At 42.6% G+C, this 20795-nt stretch overlaps 1 protein-coding gene across 1 annotated transcript; it reads right to left on the bottom strand.

The window, feature by feature from the left end:
• Nucleotides 1-16362: 16362 nt before the first annotated feature.
• Nucleotides 16363-16958, bottom strand: LOC116147358 (thymosin beta-4-like). Its single transcript, XM_064496840.1, has one exon. It carries the CDS (start codon nt 16899-16901, stop codon nt 16785-16787), a length of 117 nt encoding a protein of 38 aa, XP_064352910.1. The 5' UTR covers nt 16902-16958; the 3' UTR covers nt 16363-16784.
• Between the last annotated feature and the right edge of the window lie 3837 nt (nt 16959-20795).

Raw genomic sequence — 20795 nt, 5'->3', positions numbered from 1 at the left:
GGGAGGCAATCCCTTGAGCAGGTGACTCCCGCTAATTCATGTATTAATATTATTATTTAAAAATCAACAATAAAGCAAACAGCTTCCTTGCTGTGCCCAGGATGGTTCTAAAGTGCTTTGTAAATATTCGCTGGCTTAGTTCTCATGGTAACTTTTCTTGTCCCCGTTAGAAAAGCGAGGCATGAGACAGATTGTAAACTGGGGGTCCCCAGGCCACCCCCACCCACAGATAGATCTTGTCTGACCTACAAAGAGTTTGACAGGTTGGTAAAATTCACAACAAATTTGAGCTTCTGGCGTTCCTTGAAAACTGGAAAGATTTGGTGACTTTGGGTCTGCATTTCTGCACGGAGAGTGCTGGCGAGAGTCAGACAGACTCAGAGACAGATGGGCCAAGAGACCTGCACACACAGACAGGGCCCTGGATATGGACTGGCTTTCCGGCTACCGGGGCTCCAACCCGGCCTGCTGCCCCCACTCCTGATCTGTGCCTGGGCTCTGAGACAATCAGAGTTGGTGACCCTGGTGTTTCAAGCTATTCAAGTTCATTATGGGGGACAGATCATTCATGGTGGTGGTGGGAAGGGGTTAGGGAAGTTGAGGAAGAAATAAAATATGTGTTGAATGAATGAATGGTGTCTCTGGCCTTGAGCTGATTTTTCTGGGTGGTGAGAGGGATCAAAGGGGAAGGTTTTCCTCAGGAGAAGGTACAAGAAACGCCTTAATGTGCTGGTCTGCACTGGGGGCTCTGGAGAGTGGGGCTGCCTGGGTTCAAGTTCCGTCTGAATAAGCACTGTGGTCTCTGCGCTTCAGTGTCCCCATCTGTAAAATGGGACGAAGCAAACCAGTTGCTCCACCAGGGACCTGCATGGACAACATGGTGCAATGCCTGGAACATAACAGGTGTTCAACAAATGTTAGCTCTGAAAAGCCCTTTACAAATGCTCCTTTTATGAAATTCAAATAAAAGTCTGGAGTTTAGCTCATAGTAATGTAATGATGTCAGTTTCTTCACAGTGACAAATGTATCCCCTGTGAGGACAAGCTGGGTGAGGGGTATATGGGAACTCTCTGTACTGCTTCTGCAACTTTTCTTTTAATTAAAATGATTCTGCAATAAAAAGTATATTCATGGGGGGAGGGGATGCTGAAGTGGTAGAGCTCATGCTTAGCAAGCACAGGGTCCTGGCTTCAATCCCCAGTCCTTCCTCTAAAAATAAATAAATAAATAAACCTAACCCCCCAACCCCTGAAAGTATATTCAAAAATCACCTTTGTCGGTAAACTGTCTATGTCCCTTTCATCAATGGCAATGCCAAATGTTTACCAAAGTAAAGAAAATCCTCAAACACACCCTCAGCTTTCACACACTGAGGCCATAAAAGCTGCATCTGTGAAATAAATAGTTTCCCAAACGGCTTTTTAAGACAAGTGGCGATTCTGGGAAACAGCCCTTCCCAAAGCACTGGCTGACCCAGCGCCATGATGTGAACAGACAGCGGGGAGCCATGGAGCGGAGAAGTCCCACTTTGAGAAGGCCATCCCGGCCACAACCGAGAGGCGGGATGAAGCCCAGGAGTCAGATGAACAGGTCTGAATCTCAGTCCTGCAGTCACTGCTTGTGTGACCCTGAGCCACATCACTGAAACTCTCTCTGCCTCAGTTTCCTCATCAGTGCGATGGACATGGTGACCGTATTTACTTGGTAGACATCAGACTTAGCAGAGGACCTGACCTATTGAAAACATTCAGTAATACTGCCGAGCATTTCTGCACCCTTTTTTGTCAGTCCAACCATTTATCTTATTGCACCCCAAACCTGAGTCAGAAAGCACGATCTAGGAGAGGTCAGGCTTCGTGTCTCCTTTCATGGCCCAAGTAGGGGCCCTCGCAACGTATTCACATTGCCTGTGTCTAAAATTTGCAAACATAAGATACTTTTACAGTCTTTGTTTTAAAGAGCCCCCCGATTGTAAAGGTTCAGGCCCCACACAGTCTAGATCCGTCCCTGCACGGAGGGCAGGTAGGGCTGCCACAAGCTCCAGAGAAGCAGCATTTTCTCTCTGCACTGGAATTCAGTGGTACCGCCATTCTGGGCTGGACTGGGGGCTCGAACGTCTAACTCCAGACGCCACTCACTTTCTGAGCCCTGTCTCCTCACCTGCAGTCCGGGAATTGGTCAAGATAATATAGAACTGATCCTAGGAGACGCTCCATCGACATTTATTTAAATTTTAAAAGCCATAAATGGCCTTTGTCACAATGGGATTCCACATGGAAAGTATAAACATGGGGTAATTCTTATGCAGCTGTCTTCTTGTTCTTAATCCTGGGCTGAGATACTCATCTTGAGTCCTACCTCCAAGCCTGATTATCTTTAGACTTCGAAAGACAATGCCTCCTAGGACAATAGCTGCTATCTCTTAAGAGGAAGACAAAACAAATGAAAAAAGCCCGGATCCCCAAACAGTGGAATGTGAGCTGGGTAGGGGCAGGGAACCCGACTAGGTGCTCGGTGAGCATCCAAAGGACTGAAACACCGTCGGGTCCAACCCGAGACCACCAGGGTCCTGCTCTTTTTGTCTCTTAGACCCACACCACATGCCTTCCTCACCCAGTGCTGGCTGAGAGTTGAACGTAGGGTCGACCAAAGCTGGTTGTGGAGCTGACACAGGAAACTGATTCAACCCCAGCTCTGCCACTTGCCATCTACATGACTCTGGGCAAGGTCCTTAACATCTCCGGGTCTCAGTTTCTTCATCTGTAAGATGGGGCTACTAGGACCTACCTGATATGAAATTATACATATAAAGCTTTTAGCCAAGTGCTTGGTACACAGTTAGTGCTCAATAAATGTAGCTATCAGTATCAGGCAGCAGTAAACATTTCTTGAATGTTTGGTAGAACTAGCCTGTAAACCTGCTCCTGCCTGGTGCATGCCTGCGTGTGTGTGCACACGTTAGGAACTGATTCAATTTCTTCAATAGTGTTCAGTCTATTTAAGTCTCTGGATTTTCTTGGTTTGGTTTTATAAGTGATGCTTCTGTAGGAAGTTAACTTTTCCAAGTGCTCACTTTTTTGGGCATGAAATCTTTCACGGTATTCAATTTCAGTTACTATTCTCTTCTGTCTCCATAGTTAAGCCCTTTTTTTTTTTATCCCTAGTATTTTTATTTACATGTTCTTTTTTAAAATTACTTGACTCGGTCTAGCTAGCTGTCTTCCTTAGATTATTCATCTTTTCAAAGAACCAGCTTTTGGCTTGGCCAGTTTTTTTTTTTTCTCTCAAAAATCTTTTTTTTTCTGTTTTGTTATTTCAAAAATTATCTTTATTATTACAACCGTCCTGCTTTCTTCAGATTATTCTATTTTTTCCCTTACTTAATAGTTTACACTTGTAAGAAGAATTAAGATGTGGCCGAACCGATAATTCTCACCTCACAGGACTGTTGTGAAAAGTAAAGGACATTATGCATACATAGTGCTTATCAAGATGATGGGTACATAGCAGGTGCTTAATAAATGTCAACTCTCATTACTGGCTTCATGCCTCAGTTTTTACCATCTCTGAAATGGGTCCACAGGAGGATTAAACAAGATAGTGTGTGTAAAGTTCTTGGCTCATGCAGGCCCCCTTGTGATTCATGCCATTCACTGGGTGTACAGTATATCTGTCATTAATTATAACTGTCCTGATTGTGCCTGGAGGGAGCAAGGGCCTTGGCCTCCTCTCCCGGGACTAGCGACAGAATTGGCAGGACCCAGCGCGAAATGGAAGTGTGGTGCCTCTTGTTAAAACCTTATTAAGAATTTCAAGATGACAACAGCAGAGCTTTAAACCAAGCTTGGGGCCCCTTCTGAGCACAGTTGCAGGTCGGACATCCCTGAAGTTGGTCCTGTCCTCTCCCGGGGTCACGTGGGCAGAGAGCTGGTGTTTGGGTCTCGGAGGATGATTTTTCTACAGGACTCTTCCCCTGTCCCTTCTCACATGTGCCTGCTCCATCCTTCTAACTGATTCCAGGACCTCGGAATTCCTTCTGACCCCTAAGGCTGCTCCTAATGTAATCAGAGGGACACCAGATCCTGAGTCAGCCCCCAAATCAAAGGCCAGGACAAAATCCTGGATAAATTACAGCTGTTCTAAAGAAGTCACCTTTTACCTTGTTCTCCTGTTCCTTATGTTTATCATCATAACTCAGTGAAGCCCACAACATTTGCCATTGATAAACCTGGCCGGGGAAGCCTGCCCGATGGGTTCACAAGGACAATGAGAGCAACTTAAAGTGCCAGGCTCCAGACGAGAGGCCAAAGCTGACTTTTCAATATACAAGGCTGTTTTTTTTTTTGTTTTTTTTTTAAAGAATGAGTGGTGATTTACAGAGATGCAGCTCAGAATAACATTTTTTATAAGAAATTTAAGAATTCGTGAGACTCGGTCAGCTTGTTTGCTGTTCGTGAGCAGATGGTTTTGCTCTGAAATGCCAGGATTTCCTCAGCTGCAGACACCGCTCCTGTCTTGCATGAACAGGAACCATGGCCATCCCCACATCAGCCCAAAATACCTCGTACACCAGGTCCCCCACCAGGGGCTTTACAAGGATCATCTCCTTTCGTTCTCCTGACCACCCGGTGGCTACTAAGTTACCCAAGTTCACTTAGGAAGTGGGTGAGTAGGTTTTCAACCTGCCTATTTGACAAACCTATGTTCTTAGTCCCCATCCAATACAGTCACCTGGTCCTATAAGCGTGAATGACAGAAAGAGATAAAGATACAGGAATAACTAACATATGTGTATTCAACGCAAATTGTGCCAAGGCCTTTACACATATCATTACATTTGTACCTCGTTTTGGTTTTGTGATGATGATGATGATGATTATACCCATTAGACAGATGAGGAAACTAAGGCTTCAGGGAGTTGAGTGCTGAGGGTCACACAGCTGGTGACAGATCTGTAGAAAGGTTGTATCAGCAGTTGTCTAAGCTATCACAAGATACCGCAGGCTGGGTGGCTTAAGTGACAAACGTTTATTTCTCACCGTTCTGGAGGCTGGGCCATCCAAGACCAAGGTGCCAACAGATCCGGTGTCTGGTTTGCAGATGGTGGTGAACAGAGAGAGAGGAAGCAAGTTCCCTAGTGTCTCTTCTTCTTACCAGCGCACTAATTCTATCACAGGGGCCCCACCCTCATGACCTAATGCCTTGTCAAAGGCCCCACCTCCAAAACCCATAATGCTGGGGATTAGGGTTTCTGAACATAACTGTGGGGAGGACACCAACGTGTAGTCCGTAACAGAGGTCGTAATGTCAAAAATCAGAAAAGAGGCATTTGTTTTCTTTGCAGCAGTGGAGAACTGTGCTGCCAACTTTTGAATTTTCATTAACTTTACTTTTTTTTTTTTTTTTTGCTCAGTATGCTTGGCCTTCAGGGCTCCAAACAGTGAGAGGTACAGGAACACGTGAGGCCTCAAGATCCTGAAGACACACACACACACACACACACACACACACACAGAGGTGGCTTGATGCCAGTGATGAAAGAGTTAACAATCCTCTTGATTGTCAGCCTCAAACATTGCAGAACTAGGCCAGCAACTTTTTCTTTTTTCCAGAAAAGGTTATAAGTAAACACAGTATGCAATAGATCTGTACTCCTTAATTGTAAGCCGCAGTCAGCATAGAAGGTTGCACAGGCTGCAGGGACAGACATGAGGACTGGTGGCAAGGAAGTTTTCTCTTCTCTGAGGGTAGCTTTTTTTTTTTTTTTTTTGGAGAAGATTCAAATCAACTGAAAAGTACAGAAATATAGTATAACAAAAACTTACATTCCCACTGCCCCAAATCACCAAATATAATCATTGTGTTGCAATCTGATATTTTTAAAATAAAAAATAAAACATTACTAATTATATCAAGCCCATTATACCTTTTCACAAGGCCTCCCCAAAAGCTACTGCTGTCATGAAACTGATGCTTCCTTTTAGCCTCTGTTACAATGATTTTAATACTCTTGTATGTATGTGTGTATCTATCTGTATCTTTAAATGTTATAAGTTAATTCATACAATGAGTTTCTTGTTCCACTTGCTTTGTGTCTGAGATGTATCATGTTGATACATGTGATTCCCTTCGACCTCAGGGTCCTGTTCTCTCTCATTCTATTTATCCTCGCTCGGATTAGTGCATTCAGGCCGTGTGCAATATTTTGCTCTTCCAGCAGTGCTGTGAGCCTCCTTCTGCCCTTATGACACTGGTTAGTGTGCGTTCCTAGGCTGTACAGTGTGGACTTGCACAAGCTCCCAGAGCTGATACGTTGCTCTCCCAAGTATCACGGAGAGATTTACTCCTACTTTTACTGCCTTTGACTTGAGGACTAACAAGTCACTCTTACGATACATCCGAGCATCTCACCCAGCCTGTGGGACCCAGGGGGACCTGGCTGGAGCCCATCTTGGCCTCTGCTCCCCGCTGGGGTCACTCTCTGCCCCTGGAACATGTCAAGCCCTTCCCGGCCCCCAGACCTTGCGCTAACCGGCCCTCCCCGCAGCTGCCCTCCAGAGGCTCGGACGCTCTTCCCGGACCCGAGCTGGCCAAGCCATCGCCACGCGTCGCGGGGGCTGCCCCACACTTGAAATGTGGCTGCCATGTCTGAGGAACTGGATCTCTGACTTTACTTCACTTGAATTTAAATTAAAACTTCAAAACTGCTACTTCACTCGGTTATTAGAACACTTTTAAGTACCTTTAGTACAATCTGGGGTATATGACTCTACCTTTTCAACTATAAACTTTGTGAAATCTAGATTTAGATCAAATCTTTCTCATGAAAATTTAGTGTCCAAATTGAGATGTGCTTTTTTTAAAAATAAAATCTGTACCAGACTGCAAAGACTTTGTGTGGAAAAAAAAAAGTTAAAAAAAATCTCATTTGTTATTTTTTTCACACATTTTTGAAAAGATCATATTTTGAATACACTGGGTTGAGTGAAATTAAAAGATATTATTAAAATTAGTCTCATCTGTTTCTTTTCTACCCTTTTTAATCTGGCTACTAGAAAATTTAACATTACATATGAGGTTAAATATGCCACAATGTACTATTAAATAAATGTAAAAATAAATAAAATAAGTAATAAAAATAAACTTAAAATAGTTTTAAAAACTAAAACTAAATAAAAATTATAATACAAATGAAATAAAATAGATCATTAAAATGAAATTTTAAAATGACTATGTAAAGATTAATATAATTAATACATTAAAAGATTTATTAAAATAAAAACAAATTTAAATTAAATAAACCCTAAATAAAATCTTTCCACCCATTTCTTTTTTCCTCTTTCAACTTGGCTACTAGAGAACTCAGCTTGCCTTATATTTTGAGTGGCGAGCTCTGGTCTGTATCTTCCTAAGGCTGGTTTCTTCTAATATTTTTGCTTTAGCATCACCCTCTCAACGAGGCTTTTCCCAACTGTACAAACTTGAGGGTCACCCCTGTACGACACAGTGGCCCCCATCACCCTGCCTTGCCTTGTTCTCATCCCAGCTCTTATGACCACCTGCCATTTTGGGGTGTTTATTTCTTTGTTGCTTTCCTCCGCACAGAACATAAATGAGCATCTTCTGAATAGGAGTCTTTGCACTCTTGTTAAGCCATGTGCTCGGTGCTAGAATCGCGCCTGCCTCTTGGGTTATGCTCATAAGTATTTGTTGGGTCAACTCATCCCCATCATTCCTCAGGAACCTTTCCAAGAATTTACAAAACAAACTACACGTTGACACACACCACCCACCCAAGGTCTCGGACTGTGTAACTTGAAATCTAACATCAAGAAGTGACATTTTCTACTTGGGATTCCGAGGGCAATTGGATCTAATGACTTTGCCACCCAGCCTTCCTGAGGGGTAGAAACATGGGATGGAGAGAAAGATACAGTTTGGATTTATGCGGGAAGTACATTTGCCTGCAGCTTGATTAAAAATCATGGCTGGAACAACACCCCCATCCCCACCAAAAAAAAAAAAAAAAATCAATCAATCATTCCTTTCTTGATGGCTATTTTAAATATTTAGCTGAAATTGTCCTCATCTGGGTGTCAGCTGTTTTCTCTGCAAACACCCGCAGCCCTCCTGCTCACACACAATGCTGGGAGGCTGGAGGCCCAGCTGCAGGACACCTTTTGTGTTTTCAATTTAAAGCTTCTGGGTTGATAGTTCACATTAACATGGAAAGAAATATACAACTTGTGAGTTGGGAAAGCAGTTTTTGCTCATAAAATCCTTTGATAGTTTAGCCATCTGGTCAGAGTGAAGCCCCGCATAAAAGAGGCCCAAATAAGGTTAAAGGGCACACTCTCTCAGGGTCAAGGGGGCCCACCAGAGTTTGCTCTAGCAGAGTCCACTAAAAGGCCGCCTGACAAATTATTGCACATTCCATAGCTTTTTGCGTAAGTATTTGATTACAGTGGACAGGAATGTTGTTGATATTTTCAAACGTGAGGCCCGGAGGAGGGGAGGACGCAGTCCTGTTCATTAACGCTTCTCGGATCGCCCGGTTCCCTGCTCCTGTTAGACGTGCTCTAAGCATTTTATTGAATGGCTCCGCGCGGCCTCGGTGCCTTCGGAAGCCTTTTGGATTCGGCAGTGGTGTGAAGTGATAATGTTCCTCCCCCTCGGGGAGAAAAAAGAAACACACTGCCTCCCCCTGCATTGCCAGGACAACCCCTCTGCTAGTTTTTCTTGCTGTTTGGTAATAAAATAGGGAAGGAACCGCAATACGAGGAACTCTGTGCTCTTTCCGGTGTGAATGTCAACAGAACTAAACATATTTATGGCTTTATTTCTCAGAGGGGATCCCAGACAGAAGGGAATTTGAAGTGATTAAGCGTCATTTTCTCTAGAGCTCTGGACAAAAGCAGAGGAAATCACTTGATTTTATGGGGTCTTTGATAACGCAAGTACAGTAAGTAAACACAGGTCTTCGAACGGCCGGAGCACACATCTTGGATTGCTAAAACGTGCCAAGAAGGTATTCCCTTCACTTGAAATTAGGAAGAACAACAGTTTCATCCTGGTAAGAGACACAGCTTTGCAGATCTTTTTCCATAAGACACATTTGGGCGTGCCTGTGTAATTTTTCCAGCTTCCAGAAGCAAAGAGGTGGGCCACGCAGATGGACCAGTCAGTCCAAGAGGAGGTGAGTCTACGAGTTGGGCCCCAAGTCTCCAGCAGAGGGAGGACTGGCTGTGGCGGAAGGTCTGAGTATCAGGAGCCCTACCCCATCTCCAAGTCTCCCTGCAGGTGCCCAGAAAGCCCCTGGGGCCTCTTTATATATATTTTTTGGCGGTAAAATACACATAACGTAAAATTTACCACTTTAGGTGTAAAATGCAGTGGCATTTAGTCCATTCACAAAGCTGTGCAAACAGCAACACAATTTAGTTCCGGAACTTTTTTAGTAACCGAAAAGGAAAGCTCTGTGGCCATGAAGCAGCCCTTCAGGCGTTTGCTTTTTATTTTTTCTTTTATTCTGGGGGGGGGTGGTGGTAACTGGGCTTCTATATTTATTTATCTACTTATTTTTAATGGAGGGGCTGGGGATTGAACCCAGGACTGTGTGCCTGCTAGGCATGTGTTCTGCCCCTGAGCTATGCCCTCCCCCCACCAAGGCGTTTTTAAAAATAACAGGTTTGCTCCTGTGGGAACAATGCAAGAAGCCCATAAAAGACGGTGGGAAACTGCTCATTGGATCTGTTTATTTACGGTTCTATTTATTTCCTTCATGACAGGATATAAAGTCAGGCATGAAGTAAATAAATACAGAGGCACACACACACACATAGATATTTAGGTAGTTTTATTTGTGTGTGTGTGTGTGTGAGAGACAGAGCGAGGGAATGAGAGAGGGAAAGAATAGATCATGGACCCGAGGACGAGGGAAGAGCCATTTCGCTGTTGCCTGGTCACGTGCAATTTTATGTTCTACTGACAGTGAGGTTCCCGCATGTCATTCCATTCTGGCTATTTGACAACATGTTATATTAAAACATCACCTTAGTAGGCCTCAGCTTCTCAACGTACCAAAAGTTTATGTGAACAACGGGACATAGATACATTAATAAAAGTTAAAAAAAAAAAAGAGAATTAATGGCAACCAACGCATCAGGCTCAGTACGAGTTGCTCACGTGTTTCGTCTCTAACCCAACAGAAGACTCAATTTGCAAAATGAGAGGATGGGTCCATTATCCCATTTTACAGATTAGGATATTGAGGCTCCTGGCAGTGAAGGCACTGCTGAAGGTTATTTAACTAATTAGTGCTGAATCACTGGATCTAAACTCTTAACCATGAAACTCAGTGCCATGAAGAAAGTCAAAGTTTAACAGAAATCATACCCTCCAATGACAAAAAGGAAAATTAGACAGGGGTACTTAACGATACGCACAGGCTATGTGCCATCTGAGTTCTTGGAAAGTACGGCAGACATCCTTGTTTGCCTCCTGGACAGCCCTTAGCCCCTGATTTAGTGCAGACTAAATGGTACTTACCTTCTGGATTCATCTAAATTAGCAGTTCTCAGTTTTTTTGGATGTCAAGATACCAACTTAGACATGAAAACTAAGAACATTTAAAATATTTGTTTATTACAGTCAGCCCTTGGCATCAGTGAATCCCGCAGCAGGGGACACAGAGGGCCGACCATACTATGCCATTTTATATAAAGGACTTGAGCATCCACAGGTTTTGGTATCTGTGGGCATCCTAGAACCAATACCCTGTGGATACGGAAGAACTATAATTCCTTTAAAATAATAACCCCATTCCATATTAATAAATATTTTTTTTATGAAATATGAATATTTCCCCAAATTAAAAAAATTTAGTGAGAAGAGTAGCACTCAATCTTTTATATTTTTTGAAAATCTCTTCAGTGTCTGGCTTTAATAGAAGACAGCAGGATTCTCATATCTGCTTTTGCATGATTTGTGCAAATGTCCACACAATGAAAATAGGCAAGGAACTTTTAAGTGTTATCATGAAAACTGTTTTGACTTCACAGCCTCCTGACTCAGAGGATCTCAGAGACCACAGGGATTCCATGGACTATACTCTGAGGACCAGCTGGTTTGTATCAATCAGAGCAATTCTGTCTCCTTTCCACAGTAATACTGTGGAAGAGGTCATGTGACCCAGTTTGGTCAATGAGATGGACCCTCTGGAAAATATTTTCCTCCCTGACAAAAAGAAGGAGCCACAAGAGAAAAAAGCACTGTTGCCCCTACTCCTGTCTCCCTTTGCTGTGTGAGAATATGATACTGGTTGTGATGGCAGCCATTTTGGTACCATGAGGTAAGAATTTTCTCAGTAAAATGCTGAGAAAGGAGAAAGGAAAATCCTGTGTCCTCGATGGCATCACTGAATCGTTATGTCAAATTGGAGATGCAAGATTTTTGCTTTCTGAGATAATTAAATGTCTTCGTCTAAACCACACTGAGTGACCTTTGGATATAAAAGCATCCTACATGATACAACTCGTTACAGAAATACCAGAGACTAGCAGTAGATTTTAGAAGGTACAGGGTTGGAAACTTAATTTATGATTTTTACCAAATTAAAGTAAGTTACTGCTTGAAAAAAATGCTTTACCAAATGCCAACCTAGGAATGCATGTAAATTCTTCACTCATTCAGTCAAGAAATATTTACTGAGCCCTGAATGAGCTAGCATTAAGTCTTGCTGACAGAAAATCCAAAGTAACAGTGGTTTAAACTAAGAGACAAGTTTGCTGTTCTCAAGTGCACATAGGCAACAGAGCCCCAGCATGGCAGTTCCACAATCATCAGGAACTGAGGCTCTTTCCATCTTGCCATTCTGCTACCTGTTCTCAAACTGTGGTTCCCGCTGTCCACTATGGAAGCATGAGCTCCAGGTACCATGTCAATATTTACCTAGGAGCAAAGAGACCATGCTCCTTCCCTAAGGCCACTACTGGGAAGTTCTATGTGATGCTTTCTCATGTCTCATTGGCTGAGCATAGTCACATGACCACACCTAGCTGCAAGGGAGGCTGGGAAATGTAGTCTTTATTCTGGATATCAATGTGTCCTGCAATCAATCAGGGTTTCTGTTTTTATAGAAGACAAGAGTGGCTAACTGGGGACAAGAGCAGTCTCTGCCACACGTACCTACCACGTGCCATTTGTGAAACACTGTGTACAGTTTATTAAGGCATCAGCTTGTACTAGGAAACAGTACACTATCCTTCACTTAAATATTCATTTACTCAACAACTATTGCTTGAGGGCCTTTGTACAAGCTCTGAGCTATAAGACACTGGTGATAGGAAAACAAAGCAGAAGAAATCGTTGCCCAACAAGAAATAGCCTGGTTGGGGAGAGGAATTACGTTCAAGAAGTAAATAAAAAGCCATCATGAATATTTTCTTCATGAGGGAATAATCAAGGGCATGTACAAAATTCTAGCTATACAGAAGCTCACTGTCCTTTTCTATAAACCCATGGAAGATGGAAAGCAACCAAATATCCAGCTATTGTTAAAATCCGTCATGGCTCATAATTAACACCAATGCTGTAAAGCAATAATGACAGTGAGCTTTTGATTACCACTCACTTTACGCCAGATTCTGCACCAGCTCTTTACCCGTGTTAACAAAGGTAAATCCTTAACTAAGGCAACTGAGTTCTATGAGATAGATAATTATTATTCTCCCATTTTACAAATGAGGAAACTGAGGCACAGAAAAATAACTTGTTCCAGGTCACGTAGCACAGTGGGAGTGCTGGGATTTGAACACACAATCCAAGCTCTTCATCACTATTAGTTTGTGCATCGATAAAAAAAATTTTTTTGAGCTCTTATTATGTATAGCAGTGTGTTCTAGGTGCCTGAGATACCTCCTTGTGAAATTTATATCCTAACTGGGGGCAGGGGTTCAGACAATGAATAATAGATATAATAATCAATTAGATCATAAAATGTCGGGGGATTATATATGCTGTGGAAAAAACGAGCAGTATAAGGAGGACCCAGAGGAACTGTCACTGAGGAAGCAACACTTGAGCAAAGATTTGAAGGAGGTCCATAAGGATGGATGCCTGAGCAAGGCTGAGGGTGCGGCCAGTGCGGTCTCCCGGGCACGAGCACATCTGGGATGTTGGAGGAAGCAAGAAGGCCATTGTGTCTGATGCAGAGTGGGTGAGAGGGAGAGTGGGAAAGGCGACCAGATTGTAAGGACGGTTGGGGGTGGGGGACTGGTCATCAGGGCTTCCCAGTTTAATGTGAAAACTTAGACGCCTTGGGGGGTTTGAGTAAAGGAGGGCTGCCACCGAATCCCTCTGGCTGCAGTGTGAAAACTAGACCACAGAGGGCAAGCGTGGCCCCCAGGAGACCAGAGATATTGAACACATAGGAAGACCTTCACATTAGAGTAAGAATTTTCTTAAAGAGCTACACAACCGTATGTACAGACATGGTACTATAGTCACATGAGTGTGACCTCTGGGAAGTGGGTGAAAGGCACACGGGGGCCTCTCTGGGCTCTTTGTCATGTCCTGTGAGTCTATAATTATTTCTTAAAAAAAAAAGTATGAATAGAAAAAGCGCATTTTATTTAAAAAATGTCTATGCAAAGAAATAACACTGAAATCTTAATCTTAAAAACTAAACACTTCTTTTTTTTCTTGTGTGTACATTTTACAGGTTTTTTGTTTGTTTGTTTTTCAATGTTCACTTACTACTTTTGTAATTTAAAGAAAAAACTTTTATAAAACCATCTAGACTCATCTGAACCTGAGGGATCACAGACAGTAAGGAAAGGAAGTGTGAGGGTGGTTCAGGAAAACAATTCTTTCTACAAAAGCTGACCCGGGGCCAAGAGTAAGTGCTTTGACAGATTTGGAGACTGACCTGACCCAACGATGGCACATTTGAACGTCATCCGATTTATGGCCACGGCTTTAACACGCTGCGTCCAGCCCCCAGTCATCACATGTCATGCTGGCTTTGGAGGAGGCCGTCACCCCCCTGGTGGTTCCATTTGTCACCAGAAACTGACATGTTTGGATAACACACCAGCTCTCACCACGTTGTCCAGCGCTCCTGGGAGCTCTGTCCAGTCCCCCCACCCCGACATCTCTGTAATGACCTGTCCCTGAGTCTGAGGCTCCCTCCAGCATGTGAGCCACTCGAGAGCAGGAAGGAGTACTTGCTGGGCCCATGGTGGGCACTATGATGCCATCTGTCAGAAGAATGTCTTCCACCTTTGCCTGAACAGAAAGTGGCAACTCACTTCTGTTGATTCTGCTTGGTCCCTTAAAGAAGGAATGGCTTTTCAACAATTCCCCTCGAGGGAATAATCAGCATACAAGCTAGCAAATATGAGAGTGAGTGCTGCAGAGTGTCCCGAACAGGTGCCCCTCTGAACCCCAGATGAAGCCTCAACGTGTTATTTAATATTTTTTTCAAAAAACCCCCAAACTCCGGATGTATCATTTTTCCTCTCTCTCTCCCTCCGTCTCTTTTTTATCTAACAAATATATACGGATCATCTTCTGTGTTTGAGAACACATGCCAAGCAGTGTAGTGCAGTGATGAATAAAAAAGACAGGGTCCTTACTCTTAGGAAGCCTGCAGGATAGGGGGCAATCAGACACTGAACAAAGGTGCAGATGAAACAATTTAACTGCCGTGGCAATGAGTGCCAGGACAGAGATGTTCTCAGCACAGCAAGAGGGTACCAGCGTGGCCCTGACTTAGAGGTGAAGAGGATGGAGTGCACAGTGAAGGCTTCCCAGAAGAACTGACTTTTTGTTTTCTTGATAAAAATATTCATACTTATTTCCATATGTAAGTGCCTTGGGATGCTAGGCTAGAAGACATCTGAAAGAAGTCTGACAACTATTCCAACCAGTCCAACAGCCAGCAGAGTTGCTTATGGGCAACATACTCTACAAAGTGATGTAATCACGCCCTCATCCTTTAGCCAGCAGGTGTCCATCTGTCAGTGGATGGCCATTTAGGACCCAAGCTATTCCAATCCCCTTTCACAGATCTCCAGGGTTAACAGGAAATGCTGGTATGAGGGGTAGGCTGGGGGAGGGTGTCAGAAAATGGATTTGCAGAGATGAGCTGGGTCCCGATCATTGGACTTTATTCAAGAGACATGGTTAGGGTTTCATTCTATGTTTTGTTTGTTTGTTTGCTTTTGTTTTTTTAAATTTCTGTTGTGATGAGAATCCTTAGAGGCTTATATTCAGCAAAGGTACATGCTCTGATTTCATTTTAAAAGCTCGCTCTGGCTGTCAGGTGAAGAATAGAGCATGGGAGTCAAGAATGGAAGCAGAGAGCAGTGAGGGGGCTACTGATGTCCCACATGGTACCCTAACACAAGATGGGGAGGACTGAAAGGAACAGATGGGGCTGGGGTGAGGGAGGCCATATGGAGACCAACAGGACCATTTTCTTTCACTTATTTCTTTTATATTTTGTTTGTTCTCATCCAGAACCGTAATCTCTCTGAGCATCGACTTCCTCAACGGCCAAAGGGAGAGAAGCAAGCCTGTCTCACAGGGATTCTGTGCCCACTGGGATCTTTTCAGCTGCAAGTAACCATGGCTTAAATACTAACAGGACTTTATGATCTCACATAAATTGTCTTGGAGGTAGGTAGTGTCACGTGGGTTTAGTGGCTCAGAAAAGCCACCAGGATTCAAGGTCTCTCCATCCTTTTGCTTTCTCTCCTCTTGCACTGGTTTTCAATCTTCAGACTTGTCACATGGTTGCTAACCATCATATCCTCACACAGTTCCATGCAAAGATAGGAACATACAAAGTAGTCAGAGTCTCTCTTTCAGTAATGAATCTCCCTGGCCACAGAGATTAGATCCAAGGTGAGCCCATGACCCATCCCAGGCCATTCAGAAAAAGCAAAATGGAATTCTTGTTCAGAACTCCTGACGTAACCCTAAGGAATGAAACACTCTCTTAGTGTTGGACTGGAAGCTGGAAGGACTGGAGCTCTTGAGGATCCCGCACATAGAGGCTGCCTAAGAGGAAAGCAAGGCTTGTGGCACAGCATCTGAACACCTGGATGCAGCCACGCCTGAAGCCAGACCAGACACCAATTGCCTTTTCAGTTATGTAATCCAGTATATTTCCTGTTTTGCTTAAGCCTATGTGAGCTGGGTTTCTGTCACAGTTGAAGGATGCTTTGTAGCTTGCAGTGAGAGTTTTTCCTTAAATTCTAGGGTCTCTAGAGATAAACAAATGTATGAATGTTTCAGTCAACTCAGGCTACAAAAATACTATAGACTGAGTGGTTTAAAAAATAAACAATTGTTTCTTTTTTTTTTTTTTCAGGTTTTGAAACTTTTTATTTGCATATTTAAAAAATTGTGCATTCCAAAAATTAAAATCATTTGAACAACAAAAAAATGGCACTCTGATTAAACTGCATTTTATAGCCTGCAGGACACCTTGGACTACCTTGCATTTCACTCTAGATTTCACTGTCGACCCACCCAGCTTCCTCCTTCACCAACATGCAAGTTCTTTTCCTTCCCTGCCTGCCAGACAGGCAGATGGGAGAGGCAGGTGCGGACTCCGTTGTCAGCAGTTCACCATTTTTGATGTGAAAAGGGGCAGCACAGTCATTTCAACTTGATCCAACCTCTGTGCATCTTACAAAGTTAAACAGCTAAAAGAAGTAAAATAAGAAGGCAATGCTTGTGGAATGTACAGTGCATACTGGCGGCGCACGTCTCATTACGACTTGCCTGATTGCTTCTCCTGTTCAGTTGTTTCTCTGGAAGGCAGTGGATTTTTCTCTTGCGTTTCTGACTTCTTCAATTTCGACTTACCGAATTTCTCAACCTCAGCCATATCGGGTTTGTCAGACGTGGTTGCAGAGGAAGCGGAGCGAGGAGAGAGCGAGCTGAGCCTGGTCTATGCAGTGGCCGCCGCCGAGTCCAAACAATTATTTCTAACAATTATTTCTCAGCCACAGTTCCAGAGGCTGGAAGTTTGAGATCTAGGTACCAGCAGACGTGGGGTCTGGTGAAGACCCGCTTCCTGTTTGCAGATGGCTGTCTGACTTCTGAGAGCATCCTCACATGCTCTCTCTGGACCAGAGCGAGAGGAAGCAAGCTCTCTGGTATCTCTTCTTACTCATCCCATCATGAGGGCTCCACCCTTATGACCTAATTATCTCCCAAAGGCCCTCGTTCCACACTAGGGGTAGGATTTCAATATATAAATTTTGAGGGAACACAAACATTTGGTCCATGACAATAACTTATCTTAGTAAATCCAAAGACTTCTATAAAAATTAGTTTAAAATAATTTTTAGAAAAATTCTAGAGCAGCTTTTTAATCCAATGTAGAATGCAGAGGAGTCTTTCTTAATTCAGATGGTGTGGGCAGTATTCAGGTAGTCGTTACATTATGCTTTTGAATTTACAAATAGCCATCGTGGCATTATTGTTACAGAGAAGGAAATGGCAACAAGAAAGTCAATGGTTAAAAACATTCAGTGCAGCCAGACACTGAAATACTATGAAGCTATTTTAAAAAATGTGGTAGGGAGCTTCCTCTAGTATTGATGACATGGGTCATTTTCCAAGATGCAAGAAAAAGCAAATACAGATTCAGGTGTCTAATATCCTGCATTTGTAGCAACAAATAAAAAAAGACAGGATAAAAACATTTGCTTGTGAATGCATAAAAACCTCCAAAAAGAGAAATAAGAGACTAACACGGAGGCTGCCTCGGGGATGGGAAATGGTGGTTGCAGAACAAGAGAAGCAAATGCTTCCCCCCCCCCCCCCCCCCGGTCTGGGTTAATACAGGGATTTTTATTTTTTTTAACTGAAGTATAGTCAGTTTACAATGTGTCAGTTTCTGGTACACAGCATAATGCGTTAGTTATACATATGCATAATGTGTTTGTTTTCATATTCTTTTTCATTCTAGGTTACTACAAGATATTGAATATAGTTCTCTGTGCTATACAGTAGAAACTTGTTGTTTATCTATTTTATATATTGCAGTTAGCAAATCTTGAACTCCCAATTTATCCCTTCCCACTCCCATCCCCCCCATAACTGTAAGGTTATTTACTACGTCTGTGAGTTTGTTTCTGTTTTGTAGATAAGTTTATTTGTGTCGGCTTTTTTTTTTTTTTTTTTAAGAGTCCACATATCAGCGATATTGTATGGTATTTCTTTCTCTTTCTGGCTTAGAGAAGCAAATGTTTTTATTGCACATCCCTTTTTACCTTCTGAATATTGAATCCCATGAATGGATTATCTCTTTGAAATAAATAAATCACACGCATGCAAATAACAAAAAAAAAGATAAGCAAAAACTGCAAACATCAAGATAACACAGGATCATCTAAGGTTTGCTGACCCAACAAAATTAAGAAAGAATTGGCGTGGAATCTTGCTAAGACTTCCGAGCAGAATCTACTTAAAGGAACAGAATGTCTTCCATGGATTTCACATTGACCCTGATGGTCCAGAATCAAATTCTGAGCCCTGCTCTGCGTTTTCCCCCTTGGGTATAAATGATGGACGCATCACATCTCTGCCACTTTCCCTGCGAACTGGTATTCAGTGTTGTTATTCACAATGATTCTTTTTTTAAAAAAAGATTTTTGTGCTGCATATTTGGTAATTACAAGTGGGAAAAGTGAAGGTTATTTAAAATTAATATAATGACAAGTAAGTCCCCATAAGAAAACACACAAGAAAAGTCTTTAAACTCAACGAAGAAAAAAAAAAAAAAAGAAATAAAAAGAGACTTCTGTCTGGCTCTGTTGAGACTGTAAAAGGCATCTTTTCTTTCTTAGAAATATTAAGCTCCCAACAAGTAGATTAAAAACTTTGCCCTCCATTAAATCCTAAAACAGTGGCAGTGAATGATCCACTTCCCCAGTGTCATATTTCCGGAGGGGACAATGATTATGAATGTCTCTTGGATCTGTATGCTCCATTAAATCCTGTTAGGAAGAATACTTCCAAGCTCCAAGAGACAATTAATATCTTACTGCAATGGCATTCTTGAATAGATGACTGGGATTTTAATTACACTGAAACAGAAAGTAGTACTTTCTAGGGCTGGGTGAAAACACTCTTCGGAAGTTAAGTTGGGGGTCATAAAAATGGGGGATTACTTCAGCTAGTCAGTTGTAACAGGTAAATGGTTGTGCTTTAATTTCCGGGAGTTAGGGCTGGAGAAACAGAAGAGGATATTTCAGGAGGAGGGAGAAGAGTCCAGCTGAGGCAAGGGGAGACCTTTATGAATTTTTCCGTGGTTGAGAATTCATAAATAGTAACAGTATTTTTTGTAAGAAGGATACAACTTCAGGAAACATTTCTACAAATTTGTAAGTAACCCATTGGTGTTGTTTACCCAGTGCATTAATCATTGCTATAGGAAATGCAAACACCTCACCAAAAGTTGGAAAGAAAATCTGGAAAACAGTCACCAAATCTTCAAGTGGCTTGCAATATCTTAGTCCAGTGGTTCTTAAGCAGGGACGATCTTGTCCCCCAGGGAACACTTCACACTCTCTTGAAATATTTTTGGTTGTCACAACTTGGGGTACCGCTGGCATCTAACAGGTCAAGAATGCTGCTAAACATCCTGCAACACACAGAACAGCCCCCAACCCCCAACAACAAATTATGCAGCTCAAAAGACCAACAATGCTAGAGCAGAGAAACCAGGTCCAGAGCTTTGTTGAGTTAATGTATTGGAGGGTCTCTTCTCTTGCAACCCAATGTGACATAAATTTAGAATAATTCCCTTTTAGAACGGAGCCTAGCCCTTGACATATCATTTCTTTTGGCGGGTGTGTGTGTGTGTGTGTGTGTGTGTGTGTGTGTGTGTGTGGTGGTGGTGGTGTGTGGAGGTGGATTATTCGGATCGCAGGAGACTCTACCAATAACTACAAAAACAGTGGCAATCAGTTGGGGAACAACGAGTATGCCATTTGTTCCCACAATAGAACACCATACACCCCATCACTTAAGAAATAGCTAAAAAGGCATGGAAAATAGAAAGAAGATAGTTTTTTTTTTTCCTTTGGCAGAGAGGATGTAGGGAAAATCAGCACACTAGTTGAAAGAGGAAGTTTGGCCTCCTGGTAATCTCTCTAATTGGAGTAGCAGTCTTTAAAAGTCTTGGGTGGAATTCAAGGGGGGTTCTGTGGGCCTCCTTGAAATTAAATGCAGAATAGTTTGCATGTGCAGAGGACTGCAGCTTTCCTCAGATTCTGTGTGGGATCTATCACCCCCAAATGACTAAGAACCATGATTGCAAAGGGTTCCAAATACCACTTGTGGCTAAATGCATTTTCCACCCTATTTTTGAATAAGCCATACTTGTACTTGGTGAAAATAAAGTCAAGCAGATGAAAGGGTGTTGAGCACCAAGACGAGGATGAAGAGGTCCCTCACTCATCTTGGGCACAAAATTGAAAGGGGGGTGTCAAAAAACTTGGTCATCAAGATAAAAACTCTTTTAATGTAATATGCTAAACACAAAATGAATGGAAATGGAAAAATTAATGGAAAGATTCCATGATGAACAAAAATATCAAAACTTTAAATAAAAGCAAGGACAGTATTACTGATTTTTCTTTTTGCCTCGAGCTTCAACACGGCTCAGATGGGCACTGTTACCGACCATGGGTTTTGTAAGCTTCTTGTGTATTCTTCCAAAGAGATCCCACGCAACTGCACGCAAGTATGCAGAGAGTATCCCTGCCGA

This window comes from Camelus dromedarius, chromosome 18, assembly GCF_036321535.1.
Source record: "Camelus dromedarius isolate mCamDro1 chromosome 18, mCamDro1.pat, whole genome shotgun sequence".
Classification (NCBI taxonomy): Eukaryota; Metazoa; Chordata; class Mammalia; order Artiodactyla; family Camelidae; genus Camelus; species Camelus dromedarius.
This window is presented reverse-complemented; position numbering and strand designations above follow the sequence as displayed.

Excerpts from the sequence above, each read along its gene's own strand:
- LOC116147358 (XM_064496840.1), bottom strand. The coding sequence starts at position 16,901 with ATGGCTGAGGTTGAGAAATTCGGTAAGTCGAAATTGAAGAAGTCAGAA.